The 22,479-nt window shown below is 40.4% G+C and overlaps 2 protein-coding genes across 2 annotated transcripts; both read right to left on the bottom strand.

Annotated features, from left to right (window-relative positions):
- Positions 1-691: 691 nt before the first annotated feature.
- Positions 692-7,829, bottom strand: ube4a (ubiquitination factor E4A (UFD2 homolog, yeast)). The gene is made up of 20 exons (XM_072462896.1): positions 7,727-7,829; positions 7,191-7,355; positions 6,900-7,073; positions 6,001-6,113; positions 5,734-5,886; positions 5,491-5,650; positions 5,217-5,419; positions 4,934-5,125; positions 4,532-4,865; positions 4,326-4,452; positions 3,893-4,200; positions 3,673-3,805; positions 3,409-3,599; positions 3,238-3,338; positions 3,044-3,157; positions 2,800-2,974; positions 2,546-2,726; positions 1,860-2,007; positions 1,622-1,779; positions 692-1,537 (listed from the first exon to the last, which is right to left on the bottom strand). The coding sequence occupies exons 2-20, from the start codon at positions 7,318-7,320 to the stop codon at positions 1,408-1,410; spliced, it is 3,225 nt and encodes a 1,074-aa protein (XP_072318997.1). The 5' UTR covers positions 7,321-7,355; positions 7,727-7,829; the 3' UTR covers positions 692-1,407.
- A 288-nt stretch (positions 7,830-8,117) lies between these two features.
- LOC140377464 (BICD family-like cargo adapter 1) lies at positions 8,118-20,248 on the bottom strand. Its single transcript, XM_072462882.1, has 10 exons — positions 19,957-20,248; positions 19,191-19,406; positions 15,658-15,777; positions 11,358-11,504; positions 10,379-10,561; positions 9,711-9,869; positions 9,245-9,322; positions 8,987-9,099; positions 8,789-8,909; positions 8,118-8,714 (listed from the first exon to the last, which is right to left on the bottom strand). Exons 1-10 carry the CDS (start codon positions 20,203-20,205, stop codon positions 8,502-8,504), a joined length of 1,599 nt encoding a protein of 532 aa, XP_072318983.1. The 5' UTR covers positions 20,206-20,248; the 3' UTR covers positions 8,118-8,501.
- Positions 20,249-22,479: the final 2,231 nt, after the last annotated feature.

The following is a 22,479-nucleotide window of genomic DNA, read 5'->3' as shown; positions in this document are numbered from 1 at the left end:
TCCTGGTCAGATCCATCCCCTGAAGGCTCCTGGTCAGATCCATCCCCTGAAGGCTCCTGGTCAGATCAGATCCATCCCCTGAAGGCTCCTGGTCAGATCAGATCCATCCCCTGAAGGCTCCTGGTCAGATCAGATCCATCCCCTGAAGGCTCCTAGTCAGATCCATCCCCTGAAGGGTCCTGGTCAGATCCATCCCCTGAAGGCTCCGGGTCAGATCCATCCCCTGAAGGCTCCGGGTCAGATCCATCCCCTGAAGGGTCACTTTGGTTAGAGAGCCAGCTCTTGTGTTTTTAGTTTGTCACCATATGTGGATCTACAGGCTTCCACCCTCTCCAATCAGGAGCGATCTGTGAAATTAGCTACGTGAAAATGCTTTACCATCAAAACCATGATTGGGAGACATTTAAGGGTGTTTTTTTATTTTTGTAAAGTTCCTAAAATTTAGTTTTGAGCTTTATATAGTGTAAGTATAGTATAGTAGCATAGTATAATAATTGTAATTTTAGGAATACAATTTTGTAAATCAGATTTGGTATGAAATTATAGGGTCTGGAAACTTACACAAGCCACTGTAACAAATCTCAATATAGTTATATAAATGCTAAGATGGGATGTGACAATTTACACAGCTTCACCCCGACATCTGCCAAAACAAAATTCCTTAAAACAACAAATGTTAAAAAAAAGATACTAATCAACACCATCTTTTTATTATTAAAATCATACCCATCCTATGCAAACAGAAATATTACAATACATCTCCATTATTTTAATTCCTACATTTAGGTACACGAGCCACTCTTAATATAATTTCTATTCATTTCATGGGATGCATAACTTGAACTTTTTGTGTGCCAGGTGGCTTTTGGCTGTAGGCACCAATGCAAATGGTTACTTAAATGATAGCCACACAGAAACAACCTTTGTAGTCCAGAGGTGTCTTATATTAATTGTCTGTACAGTGTAATGAGTTATAGAATGTAAACTTAAATAAATAAATCGCGTTTGCTACAATTATGAACTTACTATAACGGCCAAAGTTTGCTGTGTACTTTCAGTGATTAGTTAGTCCTCTCAGCATTTCCTCAACATTTACAATACAACAAGCCACATTATTCTAGCACTTGATTGCTTCTTTCATTGAGTTGTCAATTTGTGTTTCGTAGAACTATTTAGGCTTTGTATGATATATTTGCTTTTTTCATTTTGCAAAAATCACTGGTGAATCACAGAAGCATTGCTCAGTTTGTCCCCAGCTGGTGGACTGCTACAGCTTTTAAACAAAAGAGGATAAGTCTACTACTGTCAGTAGAAGTCCACAAAGACATCATAGACCATGTGAGGCAAAAAATAAAATAAAATCACAAAATAACAACGGGTTTAAAATTCACCAGTCGGAGGAATTGGTTAGCCACTCGGCCCAAACTGAGAATTCTTATGGTTATCCAGCCATTGACAGATCTGTTGTTTGAGTTCCTCGTTTGGCCTAATCTGGTCCATGGTGAGAGGACTTCTATTAAAGGGATCTGTTTGATCGCTGCAAGCAATAAAAACATAAATATAGAATACAGAAATATAAAAAGGAATGACACACTGAAGTGAAATACAACAACAAACAAACCTCAAAAGATGTCTTGCTATTGTAGATCGATCTACAGTGACATTAGATGAAGGGAGAATGACAGGATCTGACATCAGAGTGGACATGATTGGATCCAAAAACTCATCTGGGGCATCTGCGTAGGTCTCTTCTTCCTGTTGTTGGCGGTCTGCATGGGACTAAAACAGATTTTGTTTGTTTTATATTCGAATCAAAGTGAAATTCAAACATATAATCCACCAAACATTATATATTGTACCTTTATTTTATCTGCCAAGAGTCCAAAAGCCACAATCATATTCCCCGGTTTGTTAATTTTCTTAAGCACTCTAACTGTCTGAGAGAAGAGAGTAGGGGAGTAGGATCGTCCATCCTTAGGTACTGAAGTACAGAATTTTTCTTCGTCACTGTACAAAAAATAAAAATAAAATAAAGATAATGGTTTAGGCAAAGACAGTTCTAATTCATCCATACTGACCACCAGAAAGTAGTGCTGAAAGAACGGAATTGATTGTGTCTATTACATAATCTCAGAAACTTTGACTTTGACAAAAACAAGCTTGAACACTAACTCTAACTAACTAGGTGGACCTTTCAACTTGGAAACTTGTGCAGAAGCGTTGGACTCGGAGTTGCTGGATTCTCGTCACAGTGACAGGAGTCTGATTGGGATTGGAGGACAGCATGGATACAAAGTGGGAAGGATCCTGTTTTATATTAGATTGACGGTTCAACTTTGAAAATCAAACCAATTTAAGCCAGAATTCATCTTCATATTACCGGTAAGTAAGTTATCAGCAAAAACACTTATGAATAACTTGACAATATTCCCTCCAAAAAAGGGTTTGTACATAAGATTGCTTTCAGCACCGCCTTCTGGTAGCCAACCTGGATTCATAGAACTATAGTTATTTTAATTTCCTCTTTAAATCAGTTTCAACATACCCAAGATTTAAGTAGATGGTACAAATGTCGGAAACCAGTTGCTGTGGCTTAAATTCAAACTCACTGAAGTCTTTTACTTTAAGAGCACCCATTTTAGGACCCACCAGGTGCTGTAGGAAGTAGTTAAGCATAGAGATGATTCTCTCAGCCAAGAACGGGTGCACAAAGATGCCCTTAATTTCTGACAATGAATAAAAAAGTAAATATTATATTTGTACATGAGATGTGAAGTTAAACAAGAACACACTGGGGACCTGAGGTTAGGAAGGCAAGTGTGCCAATTGTCTCATTTGACATTATGTTGTGGAAGCGTCCAAGTTGTCCAAACATCTGTAGACTTGAGTCTTTCTCTCGCCGGGCATCAGGGGACAAACTGTCCCACTCTCCTCGATCCCGCTCCAGTTGCAGAATCTTGATTTTGCTAAGATACTGAGGGGAAAAAAGGGGCCTATACTATTTACTATTTACAACAAAAGAAAAGGAAACATGTGCTCTAACCTGAATCGCCTCATCAAGGAGGTAGATGGCATCATTCATAAGCAAGTTAAAAAACCTGAGAAAAAGAGGAGGATTCATGGCCTCCAGATTTTCTGATGCATAGTCTGCCAAATACTGAAACACACAAGTACTTCACTTAATATTCAATTTGAAGTGTGATTCTGATAATGTCCATTTTATTCACTTGGAGTCACCTTAATGCTTTCCCTATAACCATCTTTGCTCCACATGTACTTGAGGATGGGGTACATGGGTCTTCGATAGTTGAATTTCTGTTCAAACTGGTGAGGATCCCCTGAAAAGCAACAAAATAAGTATATGGCATATCGAATTCTTTAAGACTGACTTTTCTTCAGAGGAATTACCAGTAAATTCAATGTCTACAAACACAGTGATGAGTGCCTCTGCCAGCTGGGTGGCATGTCTATAGGAGCAAAAGAGTCTTTCTCGCAAGAACACAGTCGGTTGTGCAGCACCAGGAGCCAATGGCTCTATATGAGGCATTACAGCCTCTAATACCTCGGCAAGTTTTGCTCTTAAGTGAGGGTTCTTCATCCTGTAACATCAGAAAAAGTAAGTACAAGAGGTGGCAGTGAAGCTGCAGTGTTAGCATAAGGATGTACTTGTACCTCTCTACATTACCCATGAAGACGGTAATAAAATTAAGAACTTCCTCCAGATTTTCAGCAGATGTTTCTAAAATGTCATCTGCAAATCTACGCAGAAATATAAAAAAATCTCCCATGTTGTCTGCAAAAAATTCTAGCAAATAAAATCAATATTTAGTAAATAATAATTTATCAACATGAGGGGAATTTGAATGCCAGAAGTTATTGAATGTTACACTACCAGGGATATAGCACAGTGTGGAGTTGTGGAGAGACGGAAGCGGAAAAAGGAGAGCTGCATGTTCAGGACCTTGGTTTCCTATTGCGAGCTGAACCAACAGAGAGGCTGTGGAAGCTTGAAGGTTAAGGCAGCATTGGAGCATGGCAGGTTGTGTGGTGGCAGCTTTGGTTGACAAATAAACAATCATAAGACGCTCAAACTGCTCTAGAAGCTGTTCTGACATAGGATTGCCTGTGCGTTGGGCATCTTGCCACGTCACCTGGAGCCGGTGGAGGGACTGGTTCATTTTCACCATCTGCTCATGAAGTCTACGGTCAATTAAAAAGTGGACACAGAACACAAAAGCTCCATTAATTTCTACAAAAATATAAACATAGAAGATCATTATGCACAATATGAACGATTAAATATAATAGTGCTGCTTGTTTCAAACCTGTGAAAGCCCAGGTGCAATGTAAGCTGTGTAAGAATGAGGTTTTCTGTCAGCAGACTATATGACTGAGCTGGCTCTACCTGCTGATGTGGAGGTGCAGGGATCAGACATGTTTCCTTGTCAAGACCTAATGTAAAAGAGAAGAAATACAATGAATAAAAGACCACTTTACAACATAATAGCAAAGCTAAAAACTATATACTAACCCCTTGCATGGACATTTCGATTACAACGGTCTTCCTCACTCAGCTCTTTGAGAGCACAGTAAGTTGGGTTGAAAGTCAGTAGTTTTGGTGACTGTGGCTTACAGAATGGTTGGCAAAGTTTCATCATTACTGCGCCCAAGTTTAAGAAAAATGCATCCGAGGCATACATCTGTAAAAAGAGCTCGGGCATCTGATTGGCCCATATCTTTGCTCTGCCAGCATTGGCCTGAAGACAATTCCCCAGCCAGGAAAGCAGCAAGTGGCGCGTCTCACCGGTTCGCTGGAGCAGATTTTTAAAAACTTGATGTAGTTTGTCATAAAACTGTCCCATAAACTGCAAAATAAGGAAAGTAATGTTAGACCCAGAAAATAACATAATAAAACATGTTGAATCACACAAACCTGGTGGATATTTGCTTCTTGAATCTTTGTCTCCTGGGCACTGGAGCGGGATGGGTTTAGAAAATAACTGTGTCCTTCTACAACACCAGGAGTTTTTAGCAAGCAAGAAATATTGAGCACGGTTCCCAATAAGGTTTTTTGATACTGCAAACCATTAGCTGGATCTTTGGGTTGTATGTGTTCCACTAACACCTGTCAAAATGTACCATTGTTAGAAGTTAGAAACTGAAGATTAGGCGCATTACATTCCAGTTGAGTTGTAAACAAACTCAAACAATACTACCTTAGCAATGTCTTTATGATGGCTAAAGTAAAGAAGAACATCCAAATAAAAATATAGTTGAGGCTGGCACAAATCCATGTCTTTCACTCGCCCCTGGAAGATATCCAATACCGGGACAATGACCTCTTCAAAGGTTCGAACTTCCTGATCAGACAGCAAACCTGCAAACACTTCCTCCAATAACTCAACCACATCTTCTGGGTCTGAAAGACACAAGAGACAGAAAATAAGTTACGAATAAAACAGAACAAAGAATGAAGAAAACCAAACCTACAGGTTCCCCTGACACCTTCCAGGAGCAGGTCTAATAGCTGCTCATAGATATTTTGGCTCACATAAATCTCCGGGGTGAGAAGGACTGTCTTCATGTTAGAAACTGTGAGGTTCTTGCAGCGAACAGCAAAGGACAGCAACTTTTCTGGTACCTTTTTAACCTATGTAGCAAACACGAGAAAGAGAATTAGGACTAAAATACTGGCACACATATTAGTTTCCATTCCAGTAATAAATGTTAGACCTCTTCCTTGGCCCTCAGATAACAAGCAAAGAGGTAAGGAATGGCACACTTTTCCCCTGCATCACGGTCTGCAGACAGGTTGAAGGTGCTGCATGAGGTCATATAGATGAGGTGATTTCCAGGCTCCAGCATCAGCAGACGGTTAAATAAAGCCTAAGAAAAAGACCAATGCACAACAGGCTCAAAGGAATACAAAGTTAAACTAACAGATGAATAAAAACATATTTATTAACTTTCTTTGCCAAAGCATGAGCAATGAGGCCCTACTTGTTCTATGTTGTCCATATCCAGCCAGTCCTGCCCATCCAGATCAGCAGCCATCTCCTCCAGGAAGACGCAGCGTGGAGGTATACCATTTCCTCCTCTTAGACTAGGGTCACCTATGAAAATAATAACAATTTTCAAAATTTGTTCTGACAATAATAATGTAAGCAGTTGTTAAATATTTTAAAAGCATGTATAAAACAAGTCTGATGACAGCGTGTTTCTTGTAGCGTTGACTCATATGTCACTAGTGTCTTGGAGCAAGGACTTTTGATGGGGTCTTACTCAGGGATGACTCATTACATGCTTACTGGAATCAAAGAGTCATCCCTCTGCAACACTACCAAGTAACAATGTCACCCATGTCTGAATAGAACTTTTTTTTTTTTTTAATCACCATAGTGGTATCATTATTGGTTTTGTATATCGGGACTTTTATCTCTGGATTTAAATCTCAATTTAAACATCAAGTATTCTGAGACCACGAGTCTGTGTATGTCAACTTTGTATGATAAAATGATAAAATTGGGTGAATATGATTAACTGAGATTCAGGAGAAGGATCGCACTTAAACCTCCTCCTCTCCAGCAAACCACACAAACATACAAGCCAATCCGGAGAACATTGTTTGTCTCTTGTCTTTCAGCCTAACCCTAAGAGAGTCCTGAGACAGGCCCCTCTAACCAGCCACCGCTATTTCATACTTTATTTATTTATCAATAAATATCTTCATTGCATGCTATTGCTGTGGCGTGGTCCTTGCAAGTGATTAAACAATATCATATTTTTGATTAATACATCAACAACGTGGTCTCTTCAGGTTGATGTTTTTGTGCAGTACATTTCAGCAGTACATTTACAAACAAATAAAGGAAACCTTTGATACTATCGTCTTTACTTACTGTTATCCAATGTAATGAGAAATATCCTTTGGATCATGTGATTGACATTAAGCTGTTCACAAAGTTCTTGACGAGACCTAAAAGAGCGGCTAATCTCTGCCACAGAGTCATTTTCATCAACACTGTCTGACACGGAGTTCTCAGATTCAGACTGGCTTTCTCCAGAGTCCTCCACTGCAACAGATGACATTTAAAATCTAGAGTTTTATGTTAATTCATGTGAGCATCAGAAACGTAACAGTTGTATGTCTTATTAATTATTATTACTAGAGCAGACTTGATCATACGCACAAGTTGGCTCTGAAGATTGTGGTGGTGATTTCTGGCCAGATGCAAACTGTTTGGCATCAGCCAGTGAACTAAAGAGGGCAGCAAATGGGTTACAGGAGATGTTCTGGTTGTTATTACCCTGGTCAGTCATGTCATTAGGGCTTTACACTCAGTCCATTCAGGCTCCTGTTGTTAAGACAGAGCAATAACACCATTATCCTCAGACCTTCCAGATACAGTATATATTTCATACTAAAACAGTGCATATAAAGTAATCAAAGAGACATATCAATAACAAACACAAGTCTGATCAATTCAACATTGCTAATAGTTGCACAGCTGCTTGCAGTCTCGCCAGAACAACTTCTACAAAGCTTCCTATAGAGTCAACTTGGTTCCAGCTTAGCCACAGCATTGTTAGCTGTCATTTGTTAGCTCATGCTAACACAGACCACACTTACACTATATCGCAGTTACAACCATACGTTCACAAAGATATAGGCAGGTCCCCACATCAATGTATACAATGGGATATTAAATGTATAAAATCGTCGTACCTGTTGAAAACTACGTACTACAAATGCCTTGAACGAAACGAGTGACAGCGATTTCTCAGTAAATAAACCATAGACCTGCAAACGTCATCCACATGCGCCGCGGGCTACTTTTACTGTTAAATAAGAATGATAATGAAATGAAAACCATAATGCACTAAAATACAATACATATGATCAACGTTTTTTAAATTATAAAATTAACAATTGAATACAGCTAAAAACATAAAACACGTTTATACAATAGCGCCAGCAGAGGGCAGCAAAAGGTTTTGTAAATCCAGCATTTCCTGTTTACAAATTTTTATTTGACAGGGAAAGCCTAAAAACACAGGGTCACTGTAAATAATCTAAAATTACTTTAACAAAAAGAATGCAATGAAAGAAAAGAGAATGACAATTTTACCCTTTAATCATGTTTTACAAAGTATTGTATGATAGCATTATTCAACAGTCAGTTAAATAGTTACAAGAACATAGGTCAGTTACTTTTCAAAAGGCTACATTATAATACAAAGATAAACATAAAGACATACAATTATAAAATTAGCATTATCAATATTATCAAATAAGGCACAACATTTACACTATCTGACTCAATGCTTTCTGGAAATCACAGTGTTTCGGAGAAGGCTTTGCCCTCAAATGAAATGTGTTTTGTGTGCTTGTATAACAAGTCTTTGTCCATAATGGCTTGAATATATCCACTTGCCAGTTCTTCATAGTATAAAATACTCTTCAGCAAACAGAGGAGAAAAGCCATAACAAGTACTGTCCATTATTTGCCATATTGGACCCCCTTGCCCCGCCTTAACCAGTCCCTCCAGGGAGACTGAGCCTTGTGCCCGCTGGTGTCTGGACTCCAAGTGGGGTTCGAGATTCTGCTGGGTCGACGGAAGAAAGATAAGCCATTGGAAGTAGTCTTATTCTGAATTTGCTCCGTCTGTTGCTGGGATCTGAGCTGCTGGTTCAGGATGATCTGGATGTCATCCTGGTGATACGAAAATGATTTAATTATCAGGCATATACAACATAGCTGACACACTGCTGTTTTTATACTCATACCTGCCAGGCCTCCAACTCTTGTGACAGTTCAAGCTTGCGTTGGATTGCTTCAAGTAACTGGTTGTTTAGAGACATCATTTCATTTTTACTTCTCACCAACTCAGACTCCATCATGTTTTTCCTTCAAAATGAAAGACTCATGATGTAATTGATCTTAAAAAAAGGCCTCATTGTTCTTTAACAAAATTGTAGCCTCACCTGGCGATGGCTTCGTCTCGGTCTTTGACGGCCTGTTGGACCACATCGGCCTGGGATTGTATACACTGCAACTTCTGCATTAAATCAGCGTTCTCATTCTGCAGCTGAATATTCTTAAAGTTAAAACGATCAAAAAAAGATATGTGAATATTTGTTGCTGTTGCTGTTATATTTCACACTATAAATTATTATCCACATATTGTAATATTGGTTCTAAATGGGCACCACACCCTGCCTGAAAGACATCCTCTTATTTACCTGATCTCTCAGCTTTTCTGTCGCACTCCAATTCCCACACTGATCAGCCACCTGTCCGACAAAAGCCTGATTCAGCCCCTGGGGCACGAGTAAAGAGATCATGTGTCAGTAAAGGTTTGGACAACAAAAAAGTCTACTTTTTCCAGCATAGGGGAGGAAGAGGACTGTAATAATAATGTTGTGACAGAAAATGCAGTCGGTTGGTGTCAGTGCACAGCAGATGCCATGTGCTGCAAAAATATATATAATGGAGACTGGGGTCTGTCTGGTAAAAGTGAATATTCCTTATGTGGATATTTTTGTTGCATTTGAGTTTGAGGGCCTAGTCAGTAACATTCAATTTAATCAATAAAGAAAACCCCATCTTCCCTCCATTTGTGAGTAAAATGTGAAAATCAGACTATTTCTGCACTTTTTTGAGATTTTTTTGAGTTTGTGAGTTGCATGTGTGACAGTTTCGCTTTACCTGAGTAACACACGTTTGTGCTATAGTTTGGGCCACCGCTTTTAACTGACGCAGTGCTGTTTCCAATTCCCCCTGTTGAATCTCTGGAGTAACGGTGCTGCTGAGGTCGTGGCTAAGTGGCTGTAATAACTGTAGAATAGATTCCATTTCTTGGGTTATCTGGAAGAAGAATAGGGCATTAGCTTTGCAACTTATCTAAAAACAAAAACGAAAAAATAACCAAAATGCGTACATGCACATTTAGTTTAGTGAGTGAACTTTGACATCAGTGGTTGTGACAAACAGGATGTGTAGCGAGTGACTCATGAAAGCACATTTTCCTGCTGGAGCCGAACAATAACAGCGAGACAATGAGAGAACAGAATAAGGAGTTTGATCGTTGTAGCTATCGCAGCCCTAACACAGAGCTATCCCATCCATATCACAACGGCACAAGTTATCTTAACGTCTTTATCAAGGTTCATGATGTGGACTTTCACTGTGAGTTCACATCCACATTTTCAGGGCCAACAATAGTACAACAGTAGTACAACTGTGATCAAGATACCGATTTTTAGTTTAGTTTATGAAAGAAACCCCTATATAAAAGAGCTGTAATACATTTCTTGCAATATGAAATAGGCACGCGGGCAGTAACGTGTATGAAGCACATGTGGGGCAGGTGATACCTCTTTTCTATCCACTCCCTGGTTAGCTGTGATTAGGCTGCTCTCCAGCTCGGACAGCAGAGAGGCGTCTCCATGGCTCCTGGTTTCTTGCAGAGACACCGCCTCTTGAAGCTCCTCCACCTGAGCCTGCATCTGGTGTGAGTGACCACGGACGGCCTCCACCTCCTGCCAGGCCTCAGCCAACTGAAAGCACAAGGGCTGACTTTAGACCGTGACCACGACTACCACGATTGGATTATCCTGGTGTGCGCAGGTTCATTTACATATGAACTGCTATGCAAATACATGGCAAATACATAGCTATAATTCATGCTTTCTTTCTTTCTTACGCTAGCTGTTTTTATTTCATTTTATCTTTATTTTTCCCCTCAATTCCTTAGTAGGAAATGAGAGGTTTTGTCTATAGGAGTTTTTGTTTATAAGAGTTTTGTTTATAAGAGTTCTTCTATTAAGAGTGTTTTTTGAACTTCCTATAAGTTACCTGTCCTTTTCCCCATGTGTGGACAACAAAGGAATATCTTATCTTATCTTATCTTTCTATTTTTAAGTATTTGTCATGGGAGAATAGGCATAACAAAGCCGGTCTGTGACACATAGATACGGTGGAAGTGGAAATCCCGACATGCAAGATTCCAGGTGAATGTGAAACTAAAATGAATTCGAGTGGAAACCAGATTTGCAAGTGACAATCACAACAATCTTTAAGTGTAGCTTTCTACACTCCCGACCGAAACCCTGTCTGTCTATTCTGTGCTGCCAGAAACTTGTCAACAAAGCAGGAAAGTACTCCAAAGCATTAGCCCCCCGCTGACAAGGGCTGTAATCCTTTAGTTGTTAAAATAAGTAGTTACTTGCAGATCTCTAACGTTTACTAGTATAAATATGGGTTGGATACATGGTGAAACTTGATAGCTTTTGTCAGACCACCTTTTAGTCCACCAAAACTAAATTACGGTACTTTTATGTCTTGGGTATTTACCTGCTGGCTCTGCTGCTGGTTAAGTTGACCTTGAAGAGATAAACGTGTATTTAAAGAGGCTAACGTGGCTCTTAACTCTGCATTTTCATCACACACATTCTCCAGACGTTCTTGAAGAGTTTGTTCTTTCTGTGTGAGCCGTAAAACCTGGAAAAGCAAGATATGTTTTAGAAATAATAAAGCAAGGTATAAGAATTACAGCAAGTAACAAATGAATACACAATTCCCTGCAAAAATCTTCACTAAATCTTTATTTTGAGCAGCATGTATACTTTGCAAAGCTTATGGGGTTGGCAAAACAAAAATAGGGATCTTCTTTTAAATTAATACAAAAGTTTTAAAACAAAAACACAATCAATTCTCTTTGGTGACAGACCTCAACATTAGTAAACTGTTATAGGCAAGGCAAGGCAAGGCAAGTTTATTTGTAGAGCACATTTCATACACAAGGCAATTCAAAGTGCTTCACACAGCAGGAAAAATGCATTCAAATCACAAAGAAATTACAGAAATGCAATAAAATTAACTAAATTAAAAATTATCAATCCAACTGATTTTCTAAACTAATAAAATCACAAACAAAAGAGAAGAGTGCAAAGAAAAAATCCTTTCAGTCATATGCGCAGCTAAACAAAACTGTTTTTAGCTTAGATTTGAACATCGTCAGAGTAGAAGCCTGTCTCACATCTTCAGGAAGATTGTTCCAGATTTTAGCTGCATAAAACTGAAACGCAGATTCCCCATGTTTTGTCCTGACTCTGGGCACCAGCAGGAGGCCGGTCCCTGAGGTCCTCAGAGTCCGAGATGGTTCATATGGCACTAACATATCCAAGATGTACTTTGGTGCTAGGCCATGGAGAGACTTGTACACAAGCAGAGCTGCTTTAAAGTCTATTCTCTGAGCCACAGGGAGCCAGTGCAGAGACCTGAGAACAGGACTAATGTGCTCATACTTCCTGGTTCTGGTCAGGACCCGAGCAGCAGCGTTCTGGATGTACTGCAGCTGTTTTACAGCTCGTTTGGAGAGGCCAGTGAGCAGGCCGTTACAGTAGTCTAATCTACTGGAGACAAACGCGTGGATAAGTCTCTCTAAATCTGGTTTTGACACTATATTTTTGATTTTGGCAATGTTTTTTAGATGGTAAAAAGCTGCTGATGTTATTGATTTGACGTGGCTATTAAAGTTCAAGTCTGAGTCCATTATTACCCCCAGATTTCTAATTTGGTTTGTAGGTTTTAGAGCGAGACTCTGGAGGTGACCGCTAACACTTTCTCTTTGTTTCTGTGGGCCAAAAACGATTATTTCAGTCTTGTCTGAGTTCAGCTGGAGAAAGTTGTTTTGCATCCACAAACTGATCTGTTGGATGCAGTGACAGAGTGAATCTACTGGTCCATATTCACCTGCCGACAGTGAAACATAGATCTGAGTGTCGTCTGCATAATTGTGATAGGACACATTTTCACTGCGTATCAACTGACCCAACGGCAGCATGTAGAGGTTGAACAGAAGGGGACCCAGGACTGACCCTTGGGGCACTCCACAGGTCAGGGTCATGTGGTCTGAGACACAGCTACCAATTTCAACAAAGTACCTTAATCAGTTTAGGGCAGTGCCAGTGATGCCCACCCAGTCCTCTAGTCTCTGTAAAAGGATCCCATGATCGACAGTGTCAAAAGCAGCACTCAGATCTAACAGAATTAAGACTGAGGCTTTGCCCGTGTCAGTGTTCAGGCGGATGTCATTTGTCACCTTGACAAGAGCAGTCTCAGTGCTGTGATGAGGTCTAAAACCTGACTGAAAAACATCAAATGAGTTGTTTATTAAGAGGAAATCTGTGAGCTGTTGGTAAACAACCTTTTCAAGGACTTTGCCCCAAAATGGTAGATTAGAGATGGGCCGGTAATGACTCAGTACTGCGGCATCAAGACTGCTCTTCTTTAGGAGAGGCTTTATGACCGCAGTTTTCAAAGACATTGGGAATGTTCCAGATTGAAGCGACATGTTAACTATGTGAGTGAATGGTGCTAACAAAAGTTTCAGCACAGACTTTAGAAATTTGGTGGGTAACACATCAAGGCAGCATGTAGATGAACTCAGACTGGTGATGATCTCATGGACAGTTTTGTCAGTTACTGGTGCAAAGTGAGTTAGCACTAAGTGTCTTGGTGGTTTTAGGGTAATTTTTTGCATTGTGGGATTTATAGCATTTTTAATGCCCTGAACTTTGTCATTAAAGAATAATGCAAACTCATTACACTTGGATGTGGAAATGAGTTCTAACGGCAGCTGAGCTGGAGGGTTTGTTAATCTGTTTACTGTGGCAAACAGGACACGCAAGTTGTTACTGCAGCTTCCAATTATTTCAGAAAAATATCTTTCCCTAGTTCTACATAAGATTAGGTTGTACATGTTCAGCTTTTCTTTGTAAATCTCTTTTTGAACCTGGAGCTTTGACTTGCGCCATTTCCGTTCGGCCCTGCGGCACTCCCTTTTCTGTGCCCTGACCGAATCATCATTTCTCCACGGCGCCTTCTGCTTATTTTTAACCATTTTAGCCTTTATAGGGGCGATGGTGTCCAGAACATTCAAAACACTAGATGTAACAGAGTTCAACAAATCATTTACATTAGAACATGAGACATTTTCAAAGTTTATCATTTCCATAAACAGTGCACCTGTGCCATCACTTATGTGTCTCCTCTGAACAACTGCAGGACCAACCGGAGGTTTGGGAGAAACAGACAGGTCAAAGAAGACACAGAAATGATCAGACAGAGCAACATCGATCACATTAACATTTGAAATATTTACCCCCTTTGTAATTATGAGATCTAGAGTGTGTCCTTTGCTGTGGGTGGGGCCTCTCACATGCTGAGTAAGACTGAAGGTTTCAAGGACAGCATCAAGCTCTTTAGCGTTTCTGTCACAAACATTATCAACATGCACGTTGAAATCACCTGTAATGACCAAACCATCAAAGTCTGTGCATATGACTGAAAGCATCTCAGTAAAATCATCAATAAAACTTTGGCAGTGCTGGGGAGGCTTGTATAAAACAACGAAGAGAATGGATGGAGACCGTTTTAGCTCCATTTTAAAGGATACATACTCAAATGATGAAAACACCCCAAAAGACAACCTGCGGGTAATTATTTCATCTCTAAAGACAGCACAGACTCCACCCCCTTTTTTGTTTTCTCGTGTTTCAGATTCAAACTTAAAGTTGGGTGGAGCAGATTCTATCAGAACTACATTTCCTGTGTTTTTGTCAAGCCATGTTTCAGTTAAAAACATAAAATCAAGATCATAAGAAGAAATAAAATTATTAATTAAGAGAGATTTGTTATATAAGGATCTGACATTTAGCACAGCAAGTTTCAGACTAGTTTCAGTGAGACTGGGCTTTATCTTTTCACAGGGAATATGAATCACATTTCTCAGATTGGGCCTGACTCGCATTTTGTTTTTCCATCTCTGTGATGATGTGACTACAGAAATAGCACTAGGGGGGGCTCTTTTTACATAGGGCCCCGGGTTGGTTTGATTTTTAATGTGACAATAAGTCCCGGCAACGCTGAGACCCAGTGCATCCTAGCTATGGGAGATACCAGGTGAAAGGCGAGGTTGGATGGGTGGTGGGGCTTTTGTAGCCAAGGAGAGTTTGGGACCAGGTGAGAGGCGAGGGGGGATGGGTGGTGGGGCTTTTGTTGGTGTAGTCGGCATAGCCCTTGCTATATTGGGCGTGAGTGGAGCCATCTTAATGCCTGATTTGATCAGACTTTCAAAATGGCTGGGAAGGCCCATGGGTGAGAGTGGAAATGAGAAGGAGAATGATGAATCTTTAGTGGGAGTAGATGTTGCAGGGGGAACCCAGGGCTGGTGTGAAGGCAGGGGCGATGACAGGGATGTTGTTGGGCTAGTTCCCGAAAGGGAACTAGCTGTAGAAAATGGATGGATTGATGGATGGTAATGGTAATAATTTTAAACAATTGGAAACAATAAAAAGTTAATTTTTGCCTGTGCGCACACAGGATTATTGCTGTGTGAATATATGCGGACAAGGAACTGTTACAAGTCAAGAAAAAAAGAGCAGTTTGATTGTGATATAAGGAACACAAAAAAGTGCTTTAACTTTCATTTAAAATAAATTATTCTTTTATATAGGAATAAACATGGCAAAGGACAATATGCATAGAAATAGGACTTCCAGAGTGTGAGCAGTTGTTGCAATGTGAGCATTAATTCATAATGCGAGCATAATAACATAATACCTCAGTGTTACATCCCTGCGAGTTGTACCTGTTCTTTCAACGCACTGATCAGCTCCTCGTCCTGTTGCCGGTTTTGACTGGTTTTCTTTTGGAGCTCTTGTTTCAAAGCCTGCAGCTCAACGGACATGGCTTTCTCTACCTCCATCGCCTGTAACAGAAGACAAGAATGGTATGGCAGATTTAGTCAGAAAAGGAACACTCTTAACTGACTTGTGGGCTACAGATAGGACATGAAGAAAGTAAACAGTCTTCCTGAGGGGAGCTAAAATGATAATATAGCATATGATTAGTTATAAAGCCCCCGAACCAAAGCCAGATGGGGAAAAAGCATAGCCCAAAGGTGAGATTTGATGTTGAAACCTATATACTGGGAGAAATGTGACTATAGGATGGTGGAGAAACGCGGTGGTGGTACTACTGCGCTACCCAATCCCTTCACCCACCCCACTTACCCCACTGAACCTTACTCAGCAGTTCTGTGGCCGCTTGTCAAGTCCCATAACATATGATCAAAAGCACACTGGCAGATGGGCGCGCATGGAATCTCACTCCGCGGCATGATCATTGGACAACGATGCGACGCAGGGCAAACTCGGACCCGAAGTAAGTGTGCGTGTGCGTGACGAGATTGGAGGAGAGCATGGATGGGCAAACACAAAACGTGACATGAGGTGGCCATTAATGTTAGTTAGACGCAACAACACAGTCTGTTCTTTACAATAGGAGCTACACACAGGCCGAGGTAGTGGACAAAGCTAGATACATTACACCCCCCCTCACTCTAACCTCACAATAAGGGAACAGCTGACAACCCCAGCCACAGCCTTTTAGCCCTCAGGGAGCAAGCAAAAAGGACGCCGGCTCTCCCAAGGGATTATGGGATTTCGGGGTAAAGGGGTTCGGCATGAAAGGAAAAGAGCTGAAGATTTATATCACTAAGTCTAATGTATATTGTGTTGTTCTTTTTGTATGCAGGCGGTGTGATGCCGTCGGGGGGCAGAGGTCACTTGGGCAACGGGTCCATTTCATTGGCTCGTTTGAAAAATAACGGAGGAGGAGTTTAGGAGATGTATTCGTCAGTTGGAGTTGATGCGAGTTTTGAATGTGAATATAAAGGTATAGGACCAAAATATAATGCAGTGTTACTATAAAAACCTGTAGACGAACTGATGATGACAAAAAGTGACACAGCACATTCTATTTTTAAATTTTAAGAATATTCCCTCTAAGTCCAAACTTCGACCCGGGGGCAAAATGCGGCCCCCAGACCAATTTTTGTTGGCCCTCCGGCTTCCTGCTGAGTTGGTCAAAACAACAACAAAAAAGTACTTTTTACTGTAAAATTGGAAACATTGAAGCATTTTGATGTTATACCAACCTATTATAAATTCCAAGTACCGTATTTTCCGGACTATAAGTCGCACCGGAGTATAATATATATTTTGCGCATCAGCGAAAAAATGCATAATACGAAAAAAAACATATTTAAGTCACACTGGAGTATGAAATGCGGTGAAAATAACAAATAATATCACATATAAGTTGCTCCGGAGTATAAGTATAAAAGTATAAATAACCAACCAATAACAACCCGGCCAAAACGATGAAAAAAGGTGCAACATATAGTCCGGAAAATATGGTATTATTAAAGGTGTGGAGGCGCATCAAAACAATGCCAAATGCAAAATTATAAAGGATTCACTTTCAAATTCTACATTGTCGAGATGTTTTTGGACCTCTGATCAGTATAAGTTTCAAAATGTGGTGAAAAAAGTTTGGACACCCCTGACTCAGAGTCTAAGTCAACATATTTCAAAGGTCCAAATGCTTCCTCCTTCACTTGCCAGTAATTCAAAAAGTCTTGAACTGTTTCCAAAATCCAAACTTAGATCAATTGTCTGGCAGATTCGTTAGAAAACTAAAAACAGATTGACACATCAGTTACAGTAAATAAAACTAGTAAAATTAGAAAGTTTTTTTTTTTTTTTCTACAGTAGGTAAATTGTGTAAAGCTTACCACTCAATCATCCTGAAGAAACTGAAAACAATCTTCAGTTATCGTTTTGTAAGGATTTATCCATCCATTCCAACCACAACCATGGCAAAAACTACAGTCAAACAAACCCCCCGTTTCCCTTCGTGCATTTTATCTAAATTGTCCCTTTCCTGAGCGTTAGGGAGTGTCTTTTCCACTGCGCTCCTGTAGCCTGTCCATTGAAGTTAGTTTGAAACTGCTTCTTTTGTGGACTTTGAACTCTTGGAAGGCGGCCCTTATTGTCCACGTTCAATTTTAACTTTACCGAGCAGTGGCTTGTTTAAAGTCGCTTTTCGGCCACCTGCTTGTCTCGTGGAGATGTCTTTGCCGAGAATGTCTCACAGTGCAGGCATTTAACTGACCCGTCTCCATGGAAACGAGCAGGCGGACGCTACCAGGTTAAATTACAAGCGTAGGCACGGGAATAAAAACACCCGTGGTTAAATAGATGCGGGGTAAATGCGGTTTAAAGCTATATTGTGGGACGTTCCAGGTAAAGCGATAGCATCTCCATGGAGACGAGCAGAAAAGTCGCACCTTGTACTTTCAAAGCGTCCCAAATCTGATCACTGGTCAATGACGTCACAACTGGAAAACTGCTCAAGGTTGTGTGAGTCAACAGCTGCTGGTGTGATATAACAGATTGTAAAAATGTGTCTGTTCTCAGAGTGGGAGAGTGCTCGTATCTGTCACTGACGCTGATAAAAAGTTATTTTGTCCATTATGTCAGTCTGATGTAACCGTGGGGTTAAAAAGTAACTTAATGTCACTGAAATTTGTCCAATGATTTATAATGTACTGAGGAAAATGCAGAGCAATCTCAAAATATTTTCCCGAGCAGTGTTGGACTTGGACCTTTTTTTCCATCATCTAAGAACAACACTGTGGGCCATCATCTGCTAACCTGATTTGAGTTGACATTTGGTTTTATGGCTGATAATTGATCTACTGCCGCTGTCAGACTGTATAACAAAGACTGCTAGCCCTGAACACGTGCAATACTTGACATACTTGACTGACTTAATCATGTGCAATACCGTCATATTCATGTGCAATTACTGTCGTAAATAAGAGTGTTTACTTACCATTAGTATTAGTATTATTTAGTCTTAAGCTAGCTATTTTACTTTCCCTCTGTATCTACTGCGTTGTAACACCGAAATTTCCCCATGTGTGGACAATAAAGGATGATCTTATCTAATCTTATCTTATTCTATTAATGTGGGTGTTGAACTGGCTTGTGGTTGGCAGGATTTATAAAAACAGTCAAACTGTTTATGTTTTGCTTATAGGTCGGACTAGATAAATCGCCGCAGGTCGCCTACTTTGTTTCTCAGCATTAGCCAATTAGTGACGCTGGATATCGGAGACAGCGCATTAAGATTTAATGCGTGGATTGGGTGACAGCGAGTCTCTCAGTCCCACCAGCTCCGGCATTTGTTGCACAGCGTATCCAGTTTCCTCAAACAATCCAGACCTGTGTGTCCCGTGCGGTTCTGATTTCCACAGGCAGAATAGGCACTCACTGCGTTGAGCTGGTCCTGGAGGCGCTGCGTGTTCTCCCCGTGCTCCATCTCGCCTCGGGTCCTGTTCCGCTCGGCCTCGCCAAGGGCCAAGGTGAGGTGCTCAACCTGGGCACTCAGCTCCCGGGCATCCCGCTCCAGGTCACCCACTTGGCTCTCCCACTGGGACTGGCACCCTTCCAGCTTCAGCCGCAGCTCATGTCTGTTTTGCTCCAGCTCCTGCACAACATTTGAGATTACAGTTTGTTATTCGAAGGCTGAAGTCGGGAAGGCTGACAACACAAAACAGCGACCTTATTGCACCTGATGCCTCCAGCTGTAACTTTATTGCAACACTGACCGAAGAACTTGTTTGACTGACTCTTGTGTTACCGACTGAAAACTTCTAAAGACCAACCTCAGATTTTAGACAATGCTGAGGTTTGTTTGCACTGGATACTCGGTGTTTCACTATCATATCATACACTATTAAACATATTATTCTTATGAGAAAGATCATTAACAACTAGAGCATGTTGCACACATTAAATATTAAATTAAAGCCCCATTGTTAAAGTCAACTAGGCTATGCAGGCTGAGGCAAATCCAAAGAGAAACATAAAGGAGAATTATTGTGTATTGCCTTCACAATTACCCTTTAATAAGCCAACTATCTAACCACTGCCCACTTAATGTAAATACATTAAACTATGCGCAGGACCTACAGTACAATCAAACAAATCACCTCAAAGTAGCAGCCTTTATGAGCATTCATTAAACAGTGTTTTACCTCAAGTTTGCCCACGTATTGCTCATGGAGTTTCTCGCTCTTCTCTTTCAACTGTTGGTTTTCCAGGAGCAGCGCATTTCCAAGCTGGGCTGCCAAAATAACCTCTTCCTCCTTTTGTTTGAGCGCAGCCACAAGTTCACTGGGGTCCTGGTAATCTGTCATTCCCCCCGCCCCATAACCGTAGTAGAAGTCCTCCTCCTCCAAATCCCTTCTCCTGGATTTGAAACTCAGTTCATCCGACATATCCATTTCAAAACGGCTTCAGAACAGTGCGTCCGACCGCGGAACCATCACAAAGTGTTAAGGCGCAGTGGCGTTCCCCCTGGCGCGCGCGCTCATGACACCTGCCGCGGCTCCACGCGCGCGGCTCGCACCGTTTGGAGCAGGAGCGTCCCCCTCCCTCCCTCCACCCGTCCCGTCCCGTCTGTCAGCCGCAGATGACACGCTGCTGTCTCCAGGGGGCGTTACCTGCGGTTACCTGAGCAACAGTGACCGTCCCATTAAGAACACCTGTCACCTGTTTGGATGAGGAATACGCTATTACGTCACTTTATTGTAGGTGGTCAAAATGCACTTATAGTAGGACTGCAGGTCGAGTCCAAGCTATTTACCCGTGCATCATGGAATGTATGTGCTAATGTTCATTTATATACTGTATAGCCTAATCAAAAATAATCATTAAAATGGAAATAGAGGCAATTGGAAGTAGACTAATAAACACTTTCGATGATTAAGTGACCTTAGATCTAAATGCTAATTGTCTATATAACAAAAAAGTAAGCAACAACTGTCCATTTCCAGGGTCGACGTTCCAATCGACGTTCCATAATTTCCCTTTCTATTACAAAGAATGGAAAATACTATTATTGCTTTAAAACTGTCATACTCACAAGCAATTAAGGCCATATTCATGTGCACATAACTGATGTAAATAAGAGTTTACTTACCATTAGTATTAGTATTATTTAGTCTTATGCTAGCTATTTTTACTTTACTTTATTTTACCATTATTTACTTTATTTTATTATTTATTATCTTTTTTCCCCCTCCATTCCCTATTAAGATATGGGAGGAGTTTTGTTGATAAGAGTTTTTTGTTTTGTTCATAAGAGTTCTTCTATTAAGAGTGTTTTTTTTTTTAAAACGTTCTTTCCCCCTGTATCTACTGCGTTGTAACACCAAAATGGACAATGTGTGGACAATAAAGGATAAATAAATAAATATTATCTTATCTTATCTTAAAACTAAGCTCCATCTTAATGTAACGTAAGCCCATATGTAGGTGTGAAACTACTGTTGGGATTAACATTTGAGTAGCCTATATTTGTCCAGTAAAACCTAAACATCTTGATAAAATGTTCGGTGTTGATTATAATCTATTAAATAAACAAATTGTGTACAGTACCATGGTAAATATCTTTTAACAAATTCATGTATTCAAGTGGTTCATTTTGCCAAAACCCCATTGTTTTCATATGTTGTGATATTCTGAGGCTAATGCTAGTTTTTTCATTGAAATCACATAATGTTCCACTTCACTTTTGAATGTACAGATAAAATGAAATAATTTCACTTGCAAGCCACTGAAGCACATGCTCATAGTTATTTTAATGCATTTTCCTGGTTTGCCAGGCGGAGAGAACAATATTTAAACCTGGTGAAAATGTGAATGCATATTGTAGTCCACTTTTGACAATGTCCACAAACAAGCGTCCAACAAGTGCAAATCAGGCTGCTGCAGTGAGAGGGGGGTCTGGGGTCTTTGTTTATGGCTTGCCAAAGTTCATAGGTCAAATCCCCTTAAGGCAGATGAAGCGGGGCCAGTGTCAGAAGAATAAAAGATGAGGCATCCTGACGCATGGCACCGCGCGTACGTGCGTGTGTGTGTGTGTGTGTGTGTGTGTGTGTCCATCCTCCCTGCTGCTAATGACTTGGACGACTGTAAATCATAGTCTCCAACAGCTGAAGCAGGGGTTGTTGGTGAATTTGAGCAACTGGTGTTAAGGGCTAATTAGAGGGTCACAATGAATCAAACCCTGAAACCAGCCGCTTCTCATGGTCTGTACAGTTATTTGCTTTTGGGTGGGGGTTACAATCTCTCCTGAACCTACAAAGGCAATGGACACGGAAAAGGGGGGGTATAGTCCACTCTTCATCCATAAATGTCGTTGTCTGGAGATTTGCTGTGTCTCTCAGCCTTGTCTCAGTTAAGAGTCCAAGAGGCAATTCATTTGATTTCAACACCACAACATCAGAAATGATCCATTCCTTTTTTAAATGACCTAGATCCATGTCATTCCTGATGAAGTCAATCAGAAATCACTACACAAACAACAAATGCTATTTTTTTATCAAACTATTTCACAATTCATAACGTACATGTATTGACATTGATTTTACAATTCTAGTTCCAATTTAAATCAATAGAAAAGAAGATTATAATGTAGAAAATCTATTGATGATTGATTATACAATAATACACGTAATAATACATGTAATGATAATACACTCAATTGTGGCCAT

Source organism: Eucyclogobius newberryi, unplaced genomic scaffold (assembly GCF_026437365.1).
Source record: "Eucyclogobius newberryi isolate DKJ021-1_F unplaced genomic scaffold, fEucNew1.0.hap1 SCAF_10, whole genome shotgun sequence".
In the NCBI taxonomy this organism is placed as follows: Eukaryota; Metazoa; Chordata; class Actinopteri; order Gobiiformes; family Gobiidae; genus Eucyclogobius; species Eucyclogobius newberryi.
The sequence above is the reverse complement of the archived record's forward strand: the minus strand, read 5'-3'. Positions and strand labels throughout refer to the sequence as shown.

Bases quoted from the DNA above. Each gene is read 5' to 3' on its own strand.
- LOC140377464 (XM_072462882.1), bottom strand. From the start codon at position 20,205: ATGGATATGTCGGATGAACTGAGTTTCAAATCCAGGAGAAGGGATTTG. The intron at 19,407-19,956 runs GTAAAACACTGT...AATGTTGTGCAG, and splicing joins AATACGTGGGCAAACTTGAG to GAGCTGGAGCAAAACAGACA. The intron at 15,778-19,190 runs GTGAGTGCCTAT...CTTCTGTTACAG, and splicing joins TCCAGGACCAGCTCAACGCA to GCGATGGAGGTAGAGAAAGC.
- ube4a (XM_072462896.1), bottom strand. From the start codon at position 7,320: ATGACTGACCAGGGTAATAACAACCAGAACATCTCCTGTAACCCATTT. The intron at 4,453-4,531 runs GTTAGTATATAG...CTTTTACATTAG, and splicing joins TCGAAATGTCCATGCAAGGG to GTCTTGACAAGGAAACATGT. The intron at 4,201-4,325 runs GTTTGAAACAAG...AATTGACCGTAG, and splicing joins TTGCACCTGGGCTTTCACAG to ACTTCATGAGCAGATGGTGA.